The sequence below is a fragment of the Crocuta crocuta genome, unplaced genomic scaffold (assembly GCF_008692635.1).
Source record: "Crocuta crocuta isolate KB4526 unplaced genomic scaffold, BGI_CrCroc_1.0 scaffold465, whole genome shotgun sequence".
NCBI lineage: Eukaryota > Metazoa > Chordata > Mammalia > Carnivora > Hyaenidae > Crocuta > Crocuta crocuta.
Window position 1 is genome coordinate 346,239 of NW_027528912.1, and position 23,329 is coordinate 369,567.

At 37.9% G+C, this 23,329-nt stretch overlaps 1 protein-coding gene across 1 annotated transcript in view; it reads right to left on the bottom strand.

The window, feature by feature from the left end:
* Positions 1 to 1,161: 1,161 nt before the first annotated feature.
* The window catches only part of PXDNL (peroxidasin like), a 430,252-nt gene continuing 408,084 nt past the window's right edge, over positions 1,162 to 23,329 (bottom strand). Inside the window, exons 21-24 of the mRNA XM_077757094.1 lie at positions 21,507 to 21,621; positions 16,627 to 16,756; positions 4,009 to 4,122; positions 1,162 to 3,253 (exon numbers count right to left, since the gene is read on the bottom strand). Coding sequence (XP_077613220.1) covers positions 3,122 to 3,253; positions 4,009 to 4,122; positions 16,627 to 16,756; positions 21,507 to 21,621 — 491 coding nt within the window. The 3' untranslated portion in view covers positions 1,162 to 3,121. The remainder of the gene's footprint in view (positions 3,254 to 4,008; positions 4,123 to 16,626; positions 16,757 to 21,506; positions 21,622 to 23,329) is intronic.

Below are 23,329 nucleotides of genomic sequence, written 5' to 3' on the forward strand. Positions count from 1 at the left end.
TGATTCATTTCTGATGCTTGAAGCAAAAGTCTGTATATTATCTAATACAAGGGCTAACAACACCACATATAGTTATATTTATGATAGAAATGTTAGCACTACTTATGTTTCGTACACCACTCCTCAGTTTGTATATTCACGAAGAACAAATTGGTTTTAGGTTGCTTTTTACACACTCTATCATGCCAATAAGTGTTGAGGACACTGAACCAAATATGGCTCTTCAAAAAGTGCATCTTTGCTAAAATGGAAGATTTCTATGTGAGCTAGCCATGAACTTGATTTAATTTACTAATAAATTGCATTTTCTTTGCAAATAAAAATGCATTATACATGACATTGGACAAGAATATCCGAAGGAATTACAGTTCAATTACAGTTCAGGAAGTCTATATTACCATCATTTCACAAATAAATTAAAAAACAAAAACAAAAACAAAGACCTCCTTACCCAAATCCCCAACAATTTTCCTACCTCTGCCTCCCTAACATGCAGATCTAGATAACAGACCAGTCAACATAAAGACTCATTCTTAAACACTGTTATTTGCCTTACACGAGTGTTACATAAAGACTGTTTGTCAGGTAAACGCTCTATTTTTAATTGCCAGTCTCAAAACCTGTCTACACCCCTCAAAAAGATGGCGCGTAGCTCCACGTGCAGTGTGGCCATCTATGTATAGAAGAGAGAGAGAGTAGACATTAAAGAGCCCCTGAAAGAGAGGAGATATTTTCCTACCTTTTCACACAAGCAGACAACCTGGCTAAAAAACTGCTTTTCTTTAGCGGAGAACATCAGGAAAAGACTGAGCCCAAGAATGCTTTCATCTTCTTTGCGTACACCTCCCTATGGATGCCTCCTTTGTCCCAGATGAGAATAGCATCACACATAAGAAACATTAAATTTCACCTCCAGCAGATTTCATTCCAGCAGAATATAACATAACAAATTCTGTTAACCAAGACTTTGGATTTTCAGTGTTTTATGGTCCCTCAGAATAGACACAATCACTAAGGAAGAAACATCACACTTGTGTTGCATAGAAAACATACAGAAGAATACACACACACACAAAGATACACGCACACACACATACAAAACTGAAAATAAAATTCGCATTGGACTGCAGAAACGGAATACAAAGGTTGATATACCCTTGGGAAATAGTTGGAATTTTTATTGTGTGCAATGTTACTTTTAAAAATGAGACATTTGAAAAAACATAGTCAAAGAAATAAAATACAGTAAAATGAATAAAGCAAAATAGTAATCTGTATGATTATATTATAACCATATCTGTAAAGGTGACTGAATTTTCCAATGGTCGACTGACAGACAAGTTTTAAAATTCCCATGTTAATTTTAAATGATAATTTAATGCTGCTGTTTTGATATATGCTTATGTTTAATGAGCCAAACATATTGATCAGGTGGCATCCAAGTTAACATGTGTCAGGGTATACAAAAATAACATGAGATATCATGTAGGTCTTGCTTCAACTTAAATAAAATGATAAAATGGCAGGTGGATATGATGAGAAGCCTCAAGTCTTAGGTGTGTTATTGTTCTTTGCGATCTGTTTGCTCTGGTTTGGGAGGAACAAATTATACTTCCATGAGGTTTAGCTTCATTCCACTTTGTTGGGTTTTGAAAGGCCACCAAATGTCAAGCTTTGGGACTTGCTAAGTTTTGCCTTTCAAGACGTAATTAGAAATTGTTTTGGATTTAAAAAAGCATCCAACATCAAACCTTTAGGACATATTGAGTTTTGCTTGTAAACTCTTTTGTAAAAGTTATTTTGGATCTTGGGAGGGGATCGCTAGCACATTTTAAAAATAATGCCGTGTATCATCAAACTCCAAAAACATCTTTCTTCACTCGTAATACTAAAACCATGAGACTGTTTTGACTAAAATGAGCCCTGCACTCTACAGAGGGCTTCTACATATTGGGAGATTATGCCTGTTGTTAAATGTCTATTTTGTAATTGGAAATCACTAGAGTTTTCACCCTCAGAGCCCCCCTGTGCAGGACACTACACAAAATCTCTTCTCAAAAGTTCTAGAATAAAGACTTTTTTAAGGAAATCTACCAACAACTGCAACCAAACCCTACATATGGGCACATGTATTTTAAAAACATTTATCACGAGAAACTCACCTAATTTACTAAATATCCAATCCTGAGTATACCTAAACCTGTTGTCTATTGGGCTGTATTTATTTATTTTTATTTTCTATATTGGGTTGTATTTGAGATGCTATACATAGTGCCAAAATTAGAAGAAAGCTCATAAGCACCACCTTTTGTTAAAGTCAAAGATGTTTTCAATTTTTCTGATAGTAAATTCAGATTTTAATTGTTCCTGAATTGCTCAGACTTGGAAAATTTCAATTTCGACATCTCACACATGACGAGAATGACATGTAAGGGAAAGGCAGGTATTGCGCAATGCTCCTTTGAAGGCTCCTTCCCTTCATAGGGTTTGTATTTCTCAGCCAAATGTAAAAAATAGCAGGGTCCCCCAAATAATGATACTTTCTCTGCCTTCCCCTTAATATTCTCCAAGTTAGAGCCTAGTGATATTCAAGGTGAAGTGTCTTTCCAGCAAAATCTGGCCATTATCTAGATTCTAAATGTGAGAGAAAGTGGAATGAGGAAAGTAGCATTGCACGTTGTGCCAAAGCTATCACAAATCTTTCCCAATGTTTTCTCTGAGTGCAAATCCCATTCTCTCAAAATTCCAGGAAATCATAAAATCTCTGTGAATTTTGAAATGAGAGCTTTTCCGCAATACTCAGATCTAAAATAAAAATTACCACATGATATTCTTTTTTTCCATGTATGGTAAAGAAAACTGGTAGCTTTGAATAAGAAACATTTCTTACAATAAAATAATTCCTATGTACTTTATAGACTTGAATTTTTGCATTACTTCAACGTATATTAGAAGATGAAAAGATACAAGATCTTCAGTAGGTTGAAGAGTTAAATGAACTAATTTGTCAGTGATTTCTGTGCCGGAGTGTGATTCTAGGTGAAATGTGCTGAAGTCCTATGTGCCTGACTGCCTTTCCCTGAGAAGTTCCCTGCTCAGGGCTCAAGAGCGATGACACTAGTTAGCGTTTCTCTGGGGAATCAGCTGGCATTGCCGGATCTCTGCAAATTGGACAACAGGTTCCTTTCACCAATTCAATTCTGGGGCATGCAGCCAGGGGACAAGTCTCCACCATGCAGGTGACCTGGCCACTCTGAAAGGCAATATTCAGTGATTATTTCCATGTATCTTACAGTGGTTTCACCTTTTTAAAAGTTTCTTAGGATACTTACTCTGATCGGCTATCTCAATATGATAAAAATTACCCATGATATGAGCTAATTTTAACATGTACTTCTTACTAATGCTTTATTTCTAAATTTGCAGCACAAAAAAAGAGAGTGGAAGTTCTGGCCTATAAAAGTTTGCCTCCCAGACCGTGGGGCATGGAGTATAATGTGCATGAGGAAGCTCATAGGTTTTCATTGCAGGGAGAGGCAGGAGCAATTGGGATTGCTTTGTTCACAAAACAAAGACTGAGCTTTTCTGTTTTGGTGGATACCATGCTACACTTTTTCGTATTTCCCAAGTGCTTTCAGGCAACACCATAGTGAGCCTGACTAGGGAATCAGGAGACAAATTCAAGCCACATTTCTGTGTCTGTTTACTTGTGTGACCTTGGGCAAAGTCCACTCAAAATTGCGAGCATCAGCTCTCTCAATTAATAGTGAAAACGTGAAAAGTCCGTGTGGTATTTCACAAGTGCTCCTGAGGTAGTGGCCATATTTACATCGATAACCAGAAAACTCAAGATCTCACATCAAAATCTTGACCTTGAAAATATGCCTAAAATCTATTCACAAAAAAGACCTTTTTCTCTCTTTTGGATATTTCAGGTCTGTCTCAAGTGGCAGACTAGCCGGAGTGAACCAGGAGGAGGAAGATGGAGAAACTGCAGGCAGTGCATACCTTACACTTACAGCTAATGCAATCTTCTTTCATCCAGTGCTCATTGTCTTTCCTCCGAATCCCTTTATCATCGGTGCATCCCTCCTGCCTGAGGCGTGCCTCCAGCTTGTTTATCTGACAGAGGAGGTGAAGGAAAGGCAAGTGGGAATTGAAACAGTGGCAACAAGGCAGATACCTAACACAGCTTGATGAAATGCTCTATTGTGTAAGCACACACCTAGGGGGCAAAAGAAACTTCAAAGCCAACGTAATTTTTCTTAACATTTTTTTTTACCCAAAACTTAACGAATCTGAGAAATCCAGTGTCTAAGCTAAAAATTCCCCACATGTGGCAAAATACTGAAGATGGATCTAATATCTGAAACAGGTAAGTTATAAAGGAATAGACTTAGAATTAAATGAGTAAAATGATATATATGAAAAATATCTTCTCAGTAGTCATTCATATTAATTCAACAAATCAATAGTTTGTTTATTTTTTGTACTTAGATTATCCTAAACAGCATTCTTTGAGCAAATGTTTATTGGATTTCAAAGATAAAGAAACAAATCCAGGGTCTCAAGGAACGTAAGATTTGGTAGAATGACAGATCAATAAATCACAGTGCTAAGCCAGTTAGATGATGAGGGTATATCAAAAGCAGAGGAAGAGCAGAAAGCAACCCTCTCTCGGTTCTGCCTCAGGGAACAAGGGAGGACTCACATGGGGAAAAGCGTTCGAGCTATATACGACAAAATGATCCAGAACAAGCAGGGAAAAGGCATTTGAGACAACAGGGAGGAAGTCTGATCAAAGCACGGGGACCACAAACAGGTCGGAATCTCAGGGGTATAAATCGCTGTGGAAGGTAAAACGCCCAGGGGGAGTGTTGAGGGAGTCAAGGCAGCAAAACAATTAGGATCTTAACAGTCTGATGAATTAATTTCAATATGACAGTGTCTAGTCAGCGGGGGGGAAATTGCAGTGATCACTGTAATGGCAATATGAAGGCAGACCAGTGAGAGTGGAGGAGGTCCACACGGGCTCAGCTGGGAAGGGGAGAGGTGACAGTGGGAAAAGCCACTGAGCAGGTGGGGCCGCCTGGTGGGAAGAGGGGGAGGGAAGGGAGAGACATGCAAGACTGCAAAGTGCCAGCTTTCATAAGGCGCTAAATGATGATGACACTCGCCAAGATATATTCTAGAAAATACATTACGAAAGAGTAATGATCCACCGAGAAATTTAAGATGCTTAATTTAGAGGAATTTTAGAAAGGATGTCTAACCCCCGATACCTCAGAATGGGACTGTATGTGGAGACAAAGTGCTTAAAGAAGTAATTAATTTAATGGGGTGCTTGGGTGACTCAGTTGATTAAGTGTTCAACTCTTGGGTTTGGCTCAGGTCATGATCTCAAGGTTCATGGGTCTGAGTCCCACATCGGGCTCTGTGCTGATGGTGTGGAGCCTGCTTGGGATTCTCTCCCTCTCTCTCTCTCTGCCCCTCCCCAGCTCAAGCTCTCTCTCTCTAAAAATAAATAAATGAACTTAAAAACTTTTTTAAAAGTAATTAACTTAAAATGTGGTCATAGAGATGTGGCCTAATCCAGTGACTGGTGTCCTCATGAGAAGCAGACATTAGGGTCCAGACACACAGTTGCAAGTCTGTGTGAAGATACAAACCAAGGAGAGAGACCTCAAGAGAAGTCAACCTTGTCAGCACATTAATTCGGGATTCCCAGCCTCCAGAACTATGAGAAATAAATTTCTGTTGTAAAGCCACCTAGCCTGTAGTATTTGTGATGGTAGTGCTAGCAAACTAATATGTCATCGTTAGCACTAGATCCCATATTCCCAAAAGAACTTTCTAGTGTATGTCTAAGAATCACTATGTTTTTATCCTCTAGTGAATGTTTCTTTCAGATTCTCTGAACTCTGTTATTTGGTTGGAAATGATACAATAATTTCAAATACTTGACCATAATTCTTTATATGTGACAGAAATTACTGTGCCCAAGAAAAATTTGGAGACGAACAATAGACCAGATTAGATGTCTTGAAGACGTAAAAGCAATAATTGGTTTTTAAATGTTTATTGAGCACCTATTTGTCAGCTAGTCCTAGGGGAGACTACAATGATAAATATTCCTGGGTTTCTATTCTTAAGGAGTCTGCAATGTAGAAGAGGAGAGTGAATTTGTGCAAAAATAAGTCTGATACAAGCCCAGATGTTGTGCGTTATAAGAACATATACACAATGGTATGGCATTTCAAGGAAAAACAACTATTTCTAGAAAAATGGAGTAGAAAAGGGAGTAATCAGGGAAGAGTTTACAATTTAAATGGTACTTGTGCTAAGCCCTGAATAAAGATGGCACTTGGCCATGGGAGTATTTATGTACATGAACATGTGGGTGAGGGGACAGTACACTTCAGGTAGAGTGAAAATGGGTAAATGAAGTTGATAAGAGGGGAGGGTGAACAGTGAGTTTTTAAGTTTGGGGGAAAAACATAAAACATGTGAAAAAGGTTATTTGGAAATTAGATTTTAAAATGGGTTAGGGCTACATTTTAAAGAGCCAAGAATACTTGTGAACTTGAAATTCATGAAGAAAACAAAAAACTCTTGATGTAAAAATAAATAAATAAATAAATTTGGTTGTGTTAAATATCTGACCACATTTGGGTTGAAGCAGGACAGCAGGATGGTCTTTGGGGGTAATTTATTACCATCATGCCTACACTTGGGAAGTGACATCCATTGTTCATTAATTTATTCATTACCCAATAGGATTATTAAGTATCCAGTATATGCCAGCTAAACACTGATTAACCAGAAGACTAAATCTATGGCTTTACGTGAGCAGTGAGAATGGAGACGATTGTAGGAGAAACTAAAAATTATGAGGGAGGAAGGAATGATAGGGTTTTACAAAGACTAGCTGTGGACTGAATTAGTCATTGCCTGAGCAGGCTTATGGGTGTGAGGAATGAAAATCATAAAAGTGTGAGTGATTATGTCCTAGAAGACTAAGACAAAAAACAAACAAACACAATACTTTTATTTCTAAAATTGCTGAGACCATGAAAACATTAGTAAATTTGAATAAGTTCCAAAAATAAAAAAGAGGAGAGGCAATTATAAGATATGAGAAAGACATTTAGGTGGCAATTTCTGTCCTCAAGGAAAGAAGTATAGCAAAGCAAAATAAACAAATAACAGCAACACATCTACTGCAAATTCCTGGCACTTAAGGCGATAAAGTATTTTCAAGTGACAAAGAAACTATCTGAGGGAAACAGTCTGAGAACTGTCTGTGTACTATAAATATAAGAGATACAGTGCATGATGAAAGTTTGTTCTGGACTTAATTATAAAGTTTTGAGAATAAGAGGATGTTTGGTGTGAAGTCAAAGAACATGCTGGACCATAACTTTCCTTTCCCTATTTTTCCATGTGCTTATTGCTAGTATACTAGCAAAAAATTCATTTTTGTACAGTTATCTTGTGTATATTCTATCCTGTGACCTTGGTGAACTTATTGATTAACTCTAGGAATAGTTTGGTAGATTTCTTCCAAGTTTCTAAGAGGTAACCATATCATCTGAAAATAGTTTTCTTTCTTTCTTTCCAATCTGTAGACCGTTTCCTTTTCTTGCCTTATTATGTTGGCAAGGACTCCCAGTACTGTGAATAATAAGAACGGTGATGACAGGCATCCTTCCTTCTGGCAATAGTAGGAGGAAAGCATTCAATCTTTCACGATTTAGCCTACTACATTATTGATTTTGGAGCATTAAACCAGTCTTGAATTCCTCAAATAAACTCCACTTAATTATGCTGTATAATTCTTTTCATGTATTGCTGTGTTTTATTTGCTAATATTTTGTTGAAAGTTGTTGCATCCATATTAATGAGGGATATTGGTCTGCAGTTTTCTTTCTTTGTACTATTTTTGTCTAATTTGGTATCAGATTAATACTATATTCAAAAAATAAAAAGTTTCCTCCCTCTGCTATTACTGGAAAATTACTGTTAATTTTTCTTTAAACATTAGGTACACATCACCAGTGAAGCCATCTGCATATAAGGATTTGGGAAGGAGATTTTTTAAATGAATAGTTCAGTTTCTTTGGTGGTTATAAAGCTATTCAAATTAACGATTTCATATTGGGTGAATTCTGGTAATTTGTGTTTTTCAGGGAATTAGTCCACTTGATCTAAGTAGTCAAATTTAGGGGTGAAGATTTTTCCTTCTTTCTTTTTGTACTGAGTTTATTGAGTTGTTACTTTTTATAGTTTTTGAGGTAAAAACTTATTTTGATTTGAGAGACATTTCCTCTTTTCTACTGAATGTATTTGGGGCTATAAATTTCCCTCTCTGTGCTACTTTATGTTAATTTATGCTTCATTTTCATTCACTCCATTGTATTTTTTTTATTTCCTCTTCTCTTTGACTCATGGTGTATTTAAGAAAATATGTTGCTTCCTTTCCAAATATTTGGTCATTGTCCGGTTGTTTTTCTCTTATTTCTAGTTTTATTGTGTTGTGTTCAGAAGGCAAGCTCTCTATGACCTTAATTCTTTAAAATTTATTAATGTTTCTATTATAATCCAGAATAAGGTCTATGTTGGTCCTGGAGATGGGCACTTGAAAAGAGGAGTGTTCTGTTCTGTTAGAGTGAGTATGCTTTGTAAATGTCAGTTAGATCCTATTGTTTGAAGACATTTTTGCATTCTTCTAAATCTTTCTGGCTTTTCTTCTTAGATGTTCTCTGTATCATTGAGAAAGAAATGTTAACGTTTTGAACTAAACAGATTTGTATATTTCTCTTTTCAGTTTTATTACTCTTTGCCTCATATATTTCAAATATTTTGTAGTTCTCTTAACTAGTGAATGGGTACTTAAGACTTGTGTTCTTTGTGGTTGGTTCTTTTATCATTATAGAACAAATCTTTCTGTCCTCGGTAATCTTTTTCCTCTGAGATCTATTCTATCCAAAATTAACTTAGCTACTCCTGCTTTATTTTGATTAATGTTTGCATAATATATATAATATATATTTTCCACCATTTTATGTTCATCCTTCCTATATTGTTACCTTTGAAGTTAGTTTCTTGTAAAAGGTGTAGTTAGGTTATGATTTTTAAAGTTTGTTAATACCTGTCTTTCAATGAGATATTTAGAATATTTACATTCACTGTAAGTATTGCTATGTTAGAGTTTCAATATATCAAGTTATTCTTTGTTTACCACTTGTTCTCTCTATTTTTAACTTCCCTGTGTTCTATCCCTTGAATTCCTGATGGCTGCTTTAAAATCCCTGTCACATAACTATAATATCTTTGTCACTTTAGTGTTGGATTTCACTTTTTTTTTTTTTTCTTCATTCCATTTGAGATCCTCCTGGTTCTTAGCATGATGCATAATTTTCTACTGAAATACGGATGTTTTGAGTGTGATGGTAGGAGACTCTGGATGTGATTTAAACCTTCTGATGTAGGTGTTCTCCTCTGAAACTGCCCTGGTAGGAGAAGGAGGGCACACGCTGTGTGGGAGTAGGAGTCTGTGTTCCCCACATGGCCTCTGCAGACGCCCAAGGGAGTACTTTTCATTAATGCTAGATGGAGCTGAAAGTCTTGGCTCCCTGTTGGGTCTCCACTTATACTTCACTAGCTGGGAAAGGTAGGTACATTTTTTACTGTTCCTTACACAGCCTCCACTAACACCACAAGGTGGGGAAAGGAAAGGGTGATCTCATCACCAGTGGGAAGTAGTGAGTGTCCTAAGTCTCCAATAGGCCTCCTCTGACAACATCCCAGTGGGGAAGGAGACGGGTGTTTCAATACTGCTGGGTAAGAGTGGAAGTCCCCACAGAGTCTCCACTGCTTTTGATGGTAGTCACCTAAAAGGGATGAAAATCCCTATTTCCTACTTGGCCTTCTGTGACAGCAGTCTCATTGGGGGAGTTAGGATGCTGCAATACAGCCTGGAGTAGGTGGAAGTGTGGGCTCCTCACCGGTAGCCATGGTAGCAATGGCACCATGGTTCTATTTTGTTCCACTGGGGTAAGATAGCTATTGCCTGAAAGTTTTCTCTAACACCAGGCTGCCTCTTTCCCGGTCTTTTGCCTAGCGAGTAAGGTTCCATTGGGCCTTTTTTCCCCCTTCTACCTATTGTCATTTCAAAGCTGCGAGACTATTCAGCTCCAAACTGGGTTTTGTAAGGAAAAAACAAACATACTAAAAACCAAGAAGGATTATGTTGTTCCCTGGGGCCCATGGCCACCAACCAGTAAACTTCCTTTTCTCCACCATTCTGAGTCTTCCTCTGTTTGTTTATATGTGATGTTTAGGATTTTCAGTTGTACATTTCAAGCAATAGATGGAATGGATCAGTTCCTTTAAAGACACAAATTATCAGAACTCACACAAGAAACAGATATCCTGAACAGCCTGTATCTATTAAAGAATCAAATCAATAATTTTAAAACCTTCAAAAAAAGAAAGCACCAGGCTCAGATGAATTCACTGGTGCTTTACACTGAAAGAAGAAATAAAAGCAAAACTCCACAACCTCTTCCAGAGCATAGAAACAAATAGAATACTTAAAGCCAAAGCCAGATTAAGAATATGAGAACAGAAAGCTAATAACCAGTATCTCTCATGCATGTAGATGGATATATTTGCAACAAAACAACAGATTTAATCTAACAATATATAACAATTATATACCATAATCAAGTGTGATTTATTCCTGGTATACAAGGCTTGTATACCTTGGTATTGTATACCAATAACATGTTCCTTACTTTCATCGGAGATCTTACCAGAAGTACTTTTAACATCAGACTCACCTCATGTCGTTTTTCTTATTCTTGATTACGTAGTGTCGAGCCATTGTTGACATCTTTCTGTTCTTTATATAAGTCACAACTTCCTTTAGCTTTGTTTCACTTTCTAGGGTTTGTTACAGTTAGTTAATGTTACTTTTGTAACATTACCTGTCCCTTAATTGGAAAGATGCCTCTAGAGTCTGTTTGATTCCTTTCTTTCACTTATCCTCATATACTTGTTCAATAAAGTGATGGATCTGGGTTTTCTGGAACAGTTATCATTTATGCTTTTCTCCCCCAGGCTTAATTATTATTACTTTTGCCCCCTTTGAACTCATGAAAAGATGTACTTTGGATTAATAAATTATAATGGTCAATCTACTGCTCTCTATATCTCTTTTGATATCTGTTTGACTGTTTAACTAATTTGAATTCTGACCAAGAATTTAGTCTTTATGACTACAAGGTATCATTCTAGCTTTGCATTCCATCCTTCCCACCACCCAACCAATCACCAAGTTATAGTGAAATATATGATCTCGTCTAAATGTGGGTCATGGGTTATCTATCATTAACTTATCAACTGCACATTTTCCACAGATCTCAGAGGAGAAATGTAGACCACTATACCCTAATTTCTTTCCCTGTATGGCTCTGGGTTAGTCTACCAATGAGATGCACTCACGTAAGATTGGGAAGGAGAGCAGTATTATTCTCAAGCACTGTTGTTAAGGTACATAGGCTGACCTCAAGGCTTCTGCAAATTTGCTGAGATTCACTGTGCCTTCCAGGTGAGCTCCTGGTGGACCAAATACCTTCCAGCACCTGTTTCTATAATCTTTGGTACTCCCACTCTTCCAACAGTTGTGAAAACCTCTGACTTCTTGTATGAAAATCCATCTTACTTGGAATAACTAGAGGAGTTTCTGTTATTTTCGCTGAGACCAGACTTATTCAATAGATCCCCTTGGGTAATAAAATAAGCTTATGTTTTAACTTTAATTTCAGAGTTTCATCTTTCTATTGAAAAATTCATAATAAGGAATAATAAAATATCAGAAAATATCAGAAAATAAAGTTCTCTCTACAATGTCATAAAATTGATGTGGTATTCCAAATGATTTTAAGTGAGTACATGCAAATGTCTCAGTGATATCTGTGTATCTCCACTGTACTATTCTTCATCAGTACTCAAAGTTAGGCGCTTTTTGAGTTGTGTCATAAGGTCTAAGATCTGATCATGTCTGACATAATTTCTGAAAAGTGATAGAAATATAAATTGCCTGTCATGATTATATAACTCTGAAAATTTAGGTCCATATAAGAAAATAGGTAGACTCCATTTTTTATCACATTGTGGCCCTAGAAATTGTATCAAAATATACAGGACATTTTGTTTTCTTAAGCAAATGACACACTTGCAAGATAAATTCCTAGCCTATAATGCTTTAAGTAAATTCTAGCTCTGGCTAATAATGTCATAATGGCATAGTTAGTATAAATACCATAAACCTCAACCATAAAATTATAAATACCTTTATGATAGGGTCCTAGAGAAGGAGAAAATATATACATTATACTAAAGGGTTGTGGGAAAAGCATATACCATATGAAGACTATAGTTCAATTTTATTATGATCTTGACATTTATAACAAAGTATAGTACATGCTTATCTTATTAATTTTAAGTATTAAATTAAATGCAACCTTGTGAGTCTTATTTAACTTGAATAGACCTTGAAATAAATGGTTCAAGAGCTGATTTGAATGGCCTAGATTTTCTTTTAAAAATCTGATTGTCTGAGTCTGAATATATGTCTTATTATAGTGTATATTCACTCAAAATGATACTAGGGATCTGAGACTTTATCCCCAAGTTTCAACTATTCTTTATAAAGTACTTACTGTGACATCAGTTTGAAAACTTTGCTAAGTGTTTAACTTTAATTAAGGTATAAGTTTTTATGTATCATCTGTTTATTATATACCACATCCTGCCCCCCAACAGACACCCTCCAGAACCAAGTAAATTAGGCACTAACACAAACAAAAATAATTAAATGTTCTGAGTGTAGTTTTAGCTCTAATTATCTCTACAACGATCAGAATCATATTTAAAGGGCAAATATAATCTATTATAATCCACTGATTACAAAATAGCTAGAATACCATGGAATTTGCAGACCACTTTTATTACTTTGAGTCTATCATGGTTAAGGGATCAACATCAATGGATATCTTTTCTAGATAGTCCAAAGTCACATAATAAATGTAAATGATAAACAATGGAAAATGTCTGGACCGACACTATCTCACAGCCTCACAGACATAATGTACCTAGGTTAGAAAGTAAAGGTAGAAACCCTTGGCTAATAACTAAAGGTTCGAATCTTGTCATAGACAACGGATGGGTCTCAAGAACAACAATAATCTCCTATGTGATGAGGACCACTATGGACTACAGTTTCTATATCCTGTTTAATCTACTTCTTCATTGTCTTTGATTTCACCAAGAAAAATACACATGACTTTATCTGTATGCTCATTTTTCATAAATTAAAGGGTTGGGTTTTGCTTTTATTTATTTACAGAATGTATTGCATCCAAGGTGATGAGCAGTAGAAAAGCCACAAAGTTGCACACGCTGCATCATCAGAAACGTCTGTCTTTAGCTAAGGGGCACACTTTCACTATTTCAACATCAAAACTCAGGTCTTTGTATAGGAAATGACAAATTAATAGCAAATGTTAATTTCACAAATCCTGAGGGCTTCTCATATCTGAAACTATGGATTGCCCTCAGAACTTCTGTCCCCATCATCCCGTCCCCCCCATGAGTGCCTGCTGCTCTGGTCATAGATATAGCTGTAGACGCTCCTGAAAGCCGCCCAGGAACTATGTGCAATTTATCTGTGTTCCATTCTCTACTCTTCTCTTTGTCCAATGTCCTTTACATGATCTGCACTGATTTCTGGCTTGAGTCAATATTTCCCATTGCTGGTATTATGTCATATTTGTATATTTATTCCATTTTTATCTGCGAAGATTTGGGTAGGTGTCATTCAGTGTGCACACAGCTCTGTGCACTGCTGCAAACTGTTCTCATCGGTGTGGCCTGGCCACAGCTCAGGGAGACCTCGTTCAAGCAAGTAACTTGTTCTGCAAGTGTTCCATAAGATAAGCATATATTTCTAATAAAGTTTACCTTGATAAAGAGTGATGTCTTGCAATATAAGTAGTACGTGATGCCAAATATCACATGATCACAACTGAATCAATGGCCCTTCTCTCTCTCTCTCTCTCTCACTGCGGGATTGTGGGTGATCATCTCCCATGCTCGGATGTTCAATCTCAGGCCATGGTGTTTGGCAGAAATCAGTGATTTTTCAGAACGCTGGAAGGTGCCCACCACTGGCACTAGTGTATTTTTTGTAACGTCAAAGCACCTGTGGACAGTCCTTTGCTTTCCCATAAAAGAGTAAACTTAGGAATGTTCTGCTTCATTCTAGGTCAGGCTGCCTATAGATATAGACCCTTTCCTCTGCTGCCTTATGGCCAATTACATTAAATATTACAGGAGTTGATTAATACTGTACTGTAGTCAATATCCGTGCAAGCATATACAAAGGCCTGTTAGTGACAGTGAAAGTCGTCCTACACAATAACCTTCCTCTCTCTGGTCTCCCTCACACCAGCCATGAAGGTTTTCAAAGGTAAGTGCAGGTTAATTTGTTTATTTTTCTTTATATTTTGTATTTTCTTTATTATTTTGTGCTATATTACAGTATTGTAATCATTTTTATATGAATACTTTTGGATTCTGGAATGGATCATCTAAGTTTACATTATTTCTTATGGGGAAATTTGCCTTGATATGCAGTGCTTTGGATTACAAACATGTCTGCAGAATGAATTATGCTCACAAACCAAGGTTTTACTGTACTATGTGTCAGGTATGGAGAATTCTGCAGTGAAACAGTCCTAGCTATTAAGAAATTTACTAATGGAATGGGAGAGATAGAGCAAGTTAACAGGGAAAAACACTTTCTCTTTATATATTTAGAGACACTGTGCTCCTTCCGACACCTGAAGGTTACTGGACACCCAGCAGGACCAGCTACTGCAGTCTCGCGGTACCTGGGAAGCTTTGAATCGTTGTAAAACATATCAAAGGTGTAATTATCACCATCAAAGTGTAGATAAAACTAGACTGAAATGTTGCTTATGGATCTGCCTGTGTCTGCAAATCCCATAAAATATGCTAATGAAAAAAGAATTTCCTACATAAATAGATTAAGGTTTAAAATGAGCAGGACCCACCTTCTGCAGCCCAGCACTAAGGACTCTCTCCTGCCATTGTAATTTATCTCTTCTATGACACATGAGCTCAGTGATGTCCCAGAGTCCTAGGTCACCTCAACCATTCCAAGATAGAATAAACTTAACCTTTAAGAATAACCTTCTAGAAACAATGCTTCACATCTTTCAGATTTATGTTCAGACTCAGATTGGACAAGTGATTGGACAAGTGGACGTTCAAGTCACAAGGAAGAGCACTCTGGGTAACGCACTAATGGGGACCATGGCTGCCTCCAGCTCTCAGGTGGCACACATGGCAAGCAGGTAATCTCCCGTTTCGATACAAGATATGTTTGTGTTCAAAAGCAACAGTCATACATTAAGAGGGTTACTGTTCACAAACTGCCCCTGCGACAGAATCTCATTTGATTCTCATTACATTCCTGAACGTCCAGACAACAGACGCTTGCTCTGAATGGTTAAACAAATGGCCCAAGTCAGACGACTTGTAAAGTCAGAACTTCCTGACAGCAGACACCATTTTCTTCTCACACCCCCACAGAGCTTTCTGCTTCAAAGCCTCTGAAAGGACGAAGGAAAAGCATACACTACCCAGTAACACTGTAGTAGAAGAAATAGCCAGCATGGCACCATGACTTGAGAGAGACCAGACTCCATGTCTGAACAAAACCATCTCATTGCCATTTCTTTTTTTTAAAAATATTTTAAAATGTTTTTTATTTCTTTCTGAGAGAGAGAGAGAGAGAGCATGAGCAGGAGAGGGTCAGAGACAGAGGGAGACACAGAATCTGAAGCAGGCTCCAGGCTCTGAGCTGTCAGCACAGAGCCCAACGTGGGGCTCAAACCCACGAACCGTGAGATCATGACCTGAGCCGAGGTCGGATGCTTAACCAACTGAGACACCCAGGCACCCCTCATTGCCATTTCTAATACAAGCCAAATCCCAAATCTCTCATTGATTCTTTCCCAAGTTTTAGGAACAATTAAAAAAACCACGAGCCAGAACAACCGAGAAAATAAGCAATAAGGAGTGTGGAAATTTCATTTTTAACAGTAACTTTTTCAGAAAAGGAAATCCAGAGAAAGCAGTAATCCCTAAGAGGCTTATTGACTCCATTTCAAAAAAGAAATTATAGGAAAAGTATGTGTTATGCCTGTTACGAATTATCTACATCCACAGAGATGAAGAGAGCATTGAACACAATTATTCAGAGATGCTGAGCAGGACCCCAGACACAGAGAGCCCCCGTCACGGGAACCCTTGTATATTGGAAACATTGGCATTTAGCAGAAAGGATATGGTTTTACCCAAGTCCTCCATCCCTGAATTCAATGATTACCAGGAAGCTCTCCACATATGTAACCCCCCTTTTATTATTCTAGTACTGTGCTATATATTTACAGAGTTATTGGTCAGATTTTTAAAAATCTATTCATTCCAACCTATACAATAAGGGCATATTTCTTGGGGGCAGGAACATACCTGTTCTCTGAGAGCCTTGATGGTGTTTTGAATTTCAGCGGCAAAATTGCTGAAATCTTGTGCAAACTTTGCTTTTGCCAGAAGTGTCACATTTCTACCATCTTCATCTGCATACAAGTGATCTTGTGGCCTGTGTATATGAGAAGCAAATAAAATGCTGAAAAAGTTGCATGATAAAAAAAAATCAACAAGTATTGCTCTGGCATTGGAATGTACATGGCAGTTACTGCTGCTCCATGTGACCATAAAAAGGAAGAGATGTGACTGGAATTAGAAACTAAAATTAAATGTCATAAAAGAAGATGATCCAGAGTGTCATATCTGCCTCATGCAGTTTACTTAAAATGATAAGGAAGTATTTCCTAGGAATAAAGGGAATACCATGAAGTATTACCTATCTATTTGACATATTATTTAGATCTCAAATTATGCCTTTGCTAAAAATTGTTCATTTCATTTCATAGTGAAAGAGCAGTGACAAATTAAATATTGTATATTATATAGCACCTCGGTGGGAAAGTTCCTTGCTCCATTATAAATTCTTGGCAATAACTAAATTAAGATAAGAACGGTAGTCTGACAAAAATCTAATCTTAAACCAGATGCAAAAATAGCTTTGTATTGTCGATGATAAAAGGAAATAAAAATTCTTGGGCTGAATTTAAAATATGATTCCTGGAGCTTAACTGAAGTTCTCAAAAGACAGAGGTAAATAATGAGTTTGGAGAATTGAAAAGAAAGTTCCATCCATCTATGATGACGGTATATTGTTAAAAATATTTTTAAATAAATTTGATTGAGTTGACATGCTATTCATGTCTCAAGTTTTCTTTCTTTTTTGCCAAATTTTGTTAAAACTTGTTCCTTATATAGAAGCCGTTGTAACTTTCAAAATGGTCCTGCTTTGTTCTGCTTGGTGTATGTCTTCTATTGTTGAGTAAGAAAATGGCTTGCCAGAAACGGTACATCCTATGAGCTTGTAAAACAATTTCTAAACCAAAGACGTGTTATAGAGTTTTTATCAGAGAGAGAGAATTTAGAAGAAGGTAGCATTGGAAAAGAACAGAAATTACCACTTGCAGCTACCCTCAGTCACTAGATCACCTCTATGTCTATTAGGACAATGAATTAGAGGCACCATGAATCAATAGTGGCCAAACACCGGCTTTTACTATGGTGCTGTGCTCCATTCAATTCAAGTGCACAAGTGTTGCTATGGGTGATATTAATAACAATGGAGAATTTTAATTAAAATTATTTGGCATTTTTGTCTTCATAGTGCTCTCTCCTGTAAGTCATCAGGGTCTAACCAGGGGGCATTTAACCACAAAGAAGTCTGGATGATTGTATAAAGGTGTAATCACCAAGATTTAATGCGCTGACAGTAGGAACATGAGGAGTGGCTGATATTGGCCAGACCAGATTTTATACAATCGGATGGTGTTTATAGTGGAACAAGTATGTGTTGGGTGTGAGTTCTGTGACAGATATTATGCTAAATAGATGTGAGGGTGCTTTCCAGTAAGTTGGCTGCTCACATTCTCTCAGAAAATACCAGTCGTGAGCAAGCAGGAAATACAACATTTGTATGAGGAAGACAAATAAGAAGGTAATGACTTCTGCCTGGAGTAGAGGGTGGGGATAAGTCACGGATGCTAAATAAAGCAGACTCCAGTTCTTTATCCCTTTCAGGGACCCTGCAGTTCTGATTGCTCTGCCCTGGAGGCCACACCTCACTGGAAGCACCCAGCAGTGCTAAGAGATACTTTAAGCAGCCTTGTTTTTCATATGAGAATACTGTAGCTTAGAAAGTTGTTAACATGTCCATAATAAAGAGCTATTAGATTGCACAGCGAGATGCAAATCATATTTTTTAAAAATGAAATTTAACCTTTCTTAACCACTACACAGACATTTTAGGCCTGATTATATTTGTTTTAGGCAACGTGGAAGGAGAGAAAACAGACAAGGACGCTAACTGGGGAGATTATTGGTGGGCGGTGGTGGATGAAAGAAAAAAATGGACATAGGGATATTGTTATATTTTAAATTCCTTTTTAAAAAATATTTATGTATTTTGAGAAAGAGAGTGAGTGCTAGCAAGTGGGGGAGGGGCAGAGAGAGAGGGAGAGAGAGAATCTCAATCCATGTGCTGAGCCAGGCACAGGGCTCCATCTCATGACCTGAGACGAAATCATGAGTCCGATGCTTTAATGACTAAGCTACCTGGGCACCCCAGTATATTTTAAATTCTTATTCAAAACATGAAATTCAGCATCAAGTTTATTACGAAAAAATTATAATATTTGTCAAGTGGAAGTGATGTGAATTCATGTACAGTGTGTTGAAAAGAGGCTCAATCTGTGACCAAGTGTGTAAATGCAAGAAAGATAAATGAGCAGAGAAAAGTAAAAGTGAAGTCATGGCCTGAGCGCTCTGTGCACGGTGATTGAGGGGGTTCTGAGAGCCAGTTAGTAAAGTCCTCCAGGTTTCCCATGGAATGGCCTCCCCACCTCCGTTGTATGTAAGTCTTGTGCTCAAGTACCACAGAACCATCTATCTACAAAGCATTACTGAAGAACATGCAGCTACAAGGCACGACGAAGATGCTATTATCTTTTTATCACCATATCAACGATAACTGCCAATTGCAAAGTGTGTGAGTAAAATTGGTGAAGATGGCAGGAGGCTAAAACTGAAGTCACCCAATCTGTAACCAAGTGACAAAGGCTGTATGTGAGTGGAACAAGGTCACCATCTTTTTACTTTTTTAATGTTTTATTTATTTCTGAGAGAGACAGCGTGAGCAAGGGAGGGTCAAAGAGAGAGGGAGACACAGAATCTGAAACAGGCTTCAGGCTCTGAGCTGGCTGTCAGCACAGAGCTCGACGCAAGGCTTGAACCCACAAACTGTGAGATCATGACCTGAGTCGAAGTCGGACACCCAACTGACTGAGCCACCCAGGTGCCCCGGTCACCATCATCTTAAGAGTTCAGATAATAACATACATTTAGTCATTACCTCCAAACAAGTGAAATGAATCTTTTCGGAAGGACATGGATGTGGCCGCAGGGCAGGGCAGAAGCAGGCCGCAAGTGTTCTGTCCACACTACATACTTGTGGATGTGACTATCAGAGCCAGATAGATCCCCATTCACATCTTATGAGGAAAGAAAAAGTGCCTGCAAATATGTGGACCTATATCTATTTCCAATTTTTCTCTGGTGAAACATGTCAGGTAGTAGAGTGAGTTACAAACCAAATGAAATGCTAACTTAAATAAGGGCCAAGTGACTGTCTTCTGCCCCTTAAATTATTTATAGATGGTTCTGACTGGGGCTCCGGTGCCTGGTCAGCTTGCAGGAAGGGGGAACACATGGAATAGATTTCATTTCCTTAGTCCAGAATTAAAGGCCTCTCTCTCTCTCTGCCTCAATCTCCTTTCATAGAATGTTCTTCCAGAATGCTCTTCATCCCTAAGTACTGAACTCACCTGCTCAATCACACAGTCCAGCCCTACCACTCTCCAAACACACCTCACTTTTCTTTGCTCCCATGACTTGGCTCACTCTTCTTTCACCCTAGTAAGCACTAAACCTTCATCAAAGTCTTAGTCCTTTTTCTGTGTAGGCTAAAGGCCCAGTAGGATGAACTGCAACCTTGTTCTGAACTACACGGCACCCTAATTCGATTTCATATCACTACTTGCATTAGCACTTTTGCTCCATGAGTTACTATTTGCATAGTGTTTAAAAGAATGTTTGGCATATAGTGAGCATTGAGCAGCATTTGCTAACCTGGCTTTTGTGGAATGCCTATAAAATGCTACTTCCCGCATTACCATTTGGTGCTTTACATACATATATTCCCAACATAACAATCTTATAAAGTAGGTATTATCAGCCCATTTTATAGCCGAAGAAGCTGAGATTCTGAAATTTTACATAACTTGTAGCTACAAAGTAGTGGAAACAAGGCATGAACATGTGCCAGAATCCATCTTTCTTATCAGATGACATGACCTCCTCTCCTAGACAGCAAATTCTAGACAGTAAGTAAATCTTACTTCGCAAATTTCCACTTGTAATTGAGGACAGGAACTTCAATGATGTCCTTTGAACTTGACTGAATTAGAATACTTAGGAGGCTGCTGTGAAACACCAAGTTCCTGGTTTGTGGTAAGGATGTGCCTTCAATAGCACCTCTCCCAGGGGGCTGTGAATTACACGGGTTTTGTTTGTTTGGTGGTGGTGGTAATTTAATTACACAAGCATCTATTGATATTCATTCAACGAAAAGGAGCTCCTGGATTTATCCTGTGTCTGTGTGGAGAAGCTTCTAGGACAACATGAAGAGAAGCTTTGTACAGAAGCCACTATGTATGAAGCTGGTATATAAGTGCCACACGAGAAGTCCTGACCAGTTTCAAAGTAATAAGATGGACATTTCCCGATTTCTGAAGAATTCAAAAATATCCTCTCTTGGTCAAAAATTAAACCTTCCTTGCAATACTTGGATATTTGCTATCTTGATAAATATTATTACTGTCTTACAAACAATATGCTGAGTTTCCTATTTTCAAAAAGAATTTTAAAAAACAGAAATATCCATAATGTGATTTAAGGAATCACAATAACATTCACGGTGTAATTTTCCGTACTTTGTTGAGAAATATGTATTGCCACGCAGGCCCTGGATATGATGCTCAGAGTGAAAAGGGACCCATATTAATTACAAAATGTATTTATTTGTTCATCTTCTTGTGATTTATCCTACATGTAAATGAGTCAACTGTGGTTCCTATAAAACCCCTCAAACTGTATATGTGAAGTAAATCTATAGTAAATTACTTCAAGAAACTAAGTATTTCCATACATACCCATGATTTAGATCACGGAAGTCCTTATCTTTCTCGTCAGGATAGCTGTATTGAGCAGAGCGTTTCTTTCGAGATGCTTCTGTGAATGCTCTGAACTGTTCTCTGCTCCTACAGTCTGTGGGGAAAAGCATCCACATGAGCATCGTGTGACACTGGCATCACCGTCCTGATCAGCACTTCAGCTGAGGAGAGGGGTGGACAGCTGTTCAGTCAGTTCAATATGGTGGAGTTCCAGGTTTCTGGGTTTGCACGTGGCAGAATTTCTGTACTAAACACATGAGATCCAAGGCAGTTTGCAAAATCTGCAGGGCGAGCCATGTGAATCTGCAGAATCTGCACTCACTAGGGGCCTTGACAATGAGGAAAGAGATAAAACTGTAGAGACAAAATGCTTGAATTTCCAAGTTCCTCAGCCTGGAGCCTGCTTCAGATTCATTGTCTCCCTCTCTCTGACCCTCCCCTGCTAGCTCGCGCTCACTCTCTCTCTCTCTCTCAGAAATAAATAAAACATTAAACAAAATTCTGACTTCCTCAAATTACTTTATCTACACTGGCTACCGCCTGGGTGGCTCAGTCGGTTAAGTGCCTGACTTCGGCTCAAGTCACCATCTCACTGTTCATGGGTTCCAGCCCTGCCCTGGACTCTGTGAGGAGAGCTCAGTCAGAGCCTAGACCCTGCTTGGGATTCTGTGTCTCCCTGTTTCTCTGCCCCTCCCCCGCTCATGATCTGTCTATCAAAAATAAATAAATGTTGAACAAAAATTTTAAATGATCTCAGCTGCACAACAATGTGCATATAGTTAACACTACTGTACTGTACACTTAAAATGGTTCGTTAGCATGGTATATTTTATATTCTGTGTAGAAGTAATGGTGTTTTTCACCACAAAAAAAAATCTAGGAGAATGATATGAAAATTTTATGTAAATATGAAACAACAACAAAAATGCCCTTTAAATTTCATCTGAAAATACTTGGATTGGAAATTAGGTATATTGAGAAGAAGAAAAACAATGATGTAAACACCTACTTTTCCAGATAGCAACACTACCATATATAAACCTCAAAAAATTTTTTTAAAAAGGAATTTTTAATATTGGTGGGAAAAACAGATGGAAGTGGAACATGATGAGTATCCAGAGCATTTCACCATGGAATGAAACTGAAAGATGACACTGGACAGCATCTGGGGATCGAGGAATCAGCCTGTAGCTTTTTGCACTGGGCAGTTAATTAGCTATTTCTTACGAAGGCAGAGTAAGACAACTGACAACGTCACCTTAAGTATATGTAAATTAAAATCAAGAGGAACATGGCCCATGATGAATTGCTGAGCAATGCTGAAGATGAAATTTCAGTTGATTTTTTCAAATAAAATAAGCTGCAAGTTCAATAAAATTTGACACAAAATAAAAAAGGACTCCATTACACAGTACGAACTCCCCAATATTAAAACATAGAAACTGAACTGACACGAAAACATGTCAAAAAGGGAACAGTGATGTGTCTAGAACATTGGTGACAGTTTTTTTTTCTTATTCTCCCTCTTTGTTTTGTCTCAGTTTTCAGTGAGAAACAGCCATTATTCATACAACTTAAAAACAGTAAATGTAGGGGCGCCTGGGTGGCTCAGTCGGTTGGGCATCCAACTTCAGCTCAGGTCGTGATCTCACAGTCCCTGGGTTCGAGCCCCGTGTCAGGCTCTGAGCTGTCAGCACAGAGCCTGGAGCCTGCTTCAGATTCTGTGTCTCCCTCTCTCTCTCTGCCCCTCTCCCACTCGTGCTCTGTCTCCTCTTTCTCTCAAATAAATTGACATTAAAAAA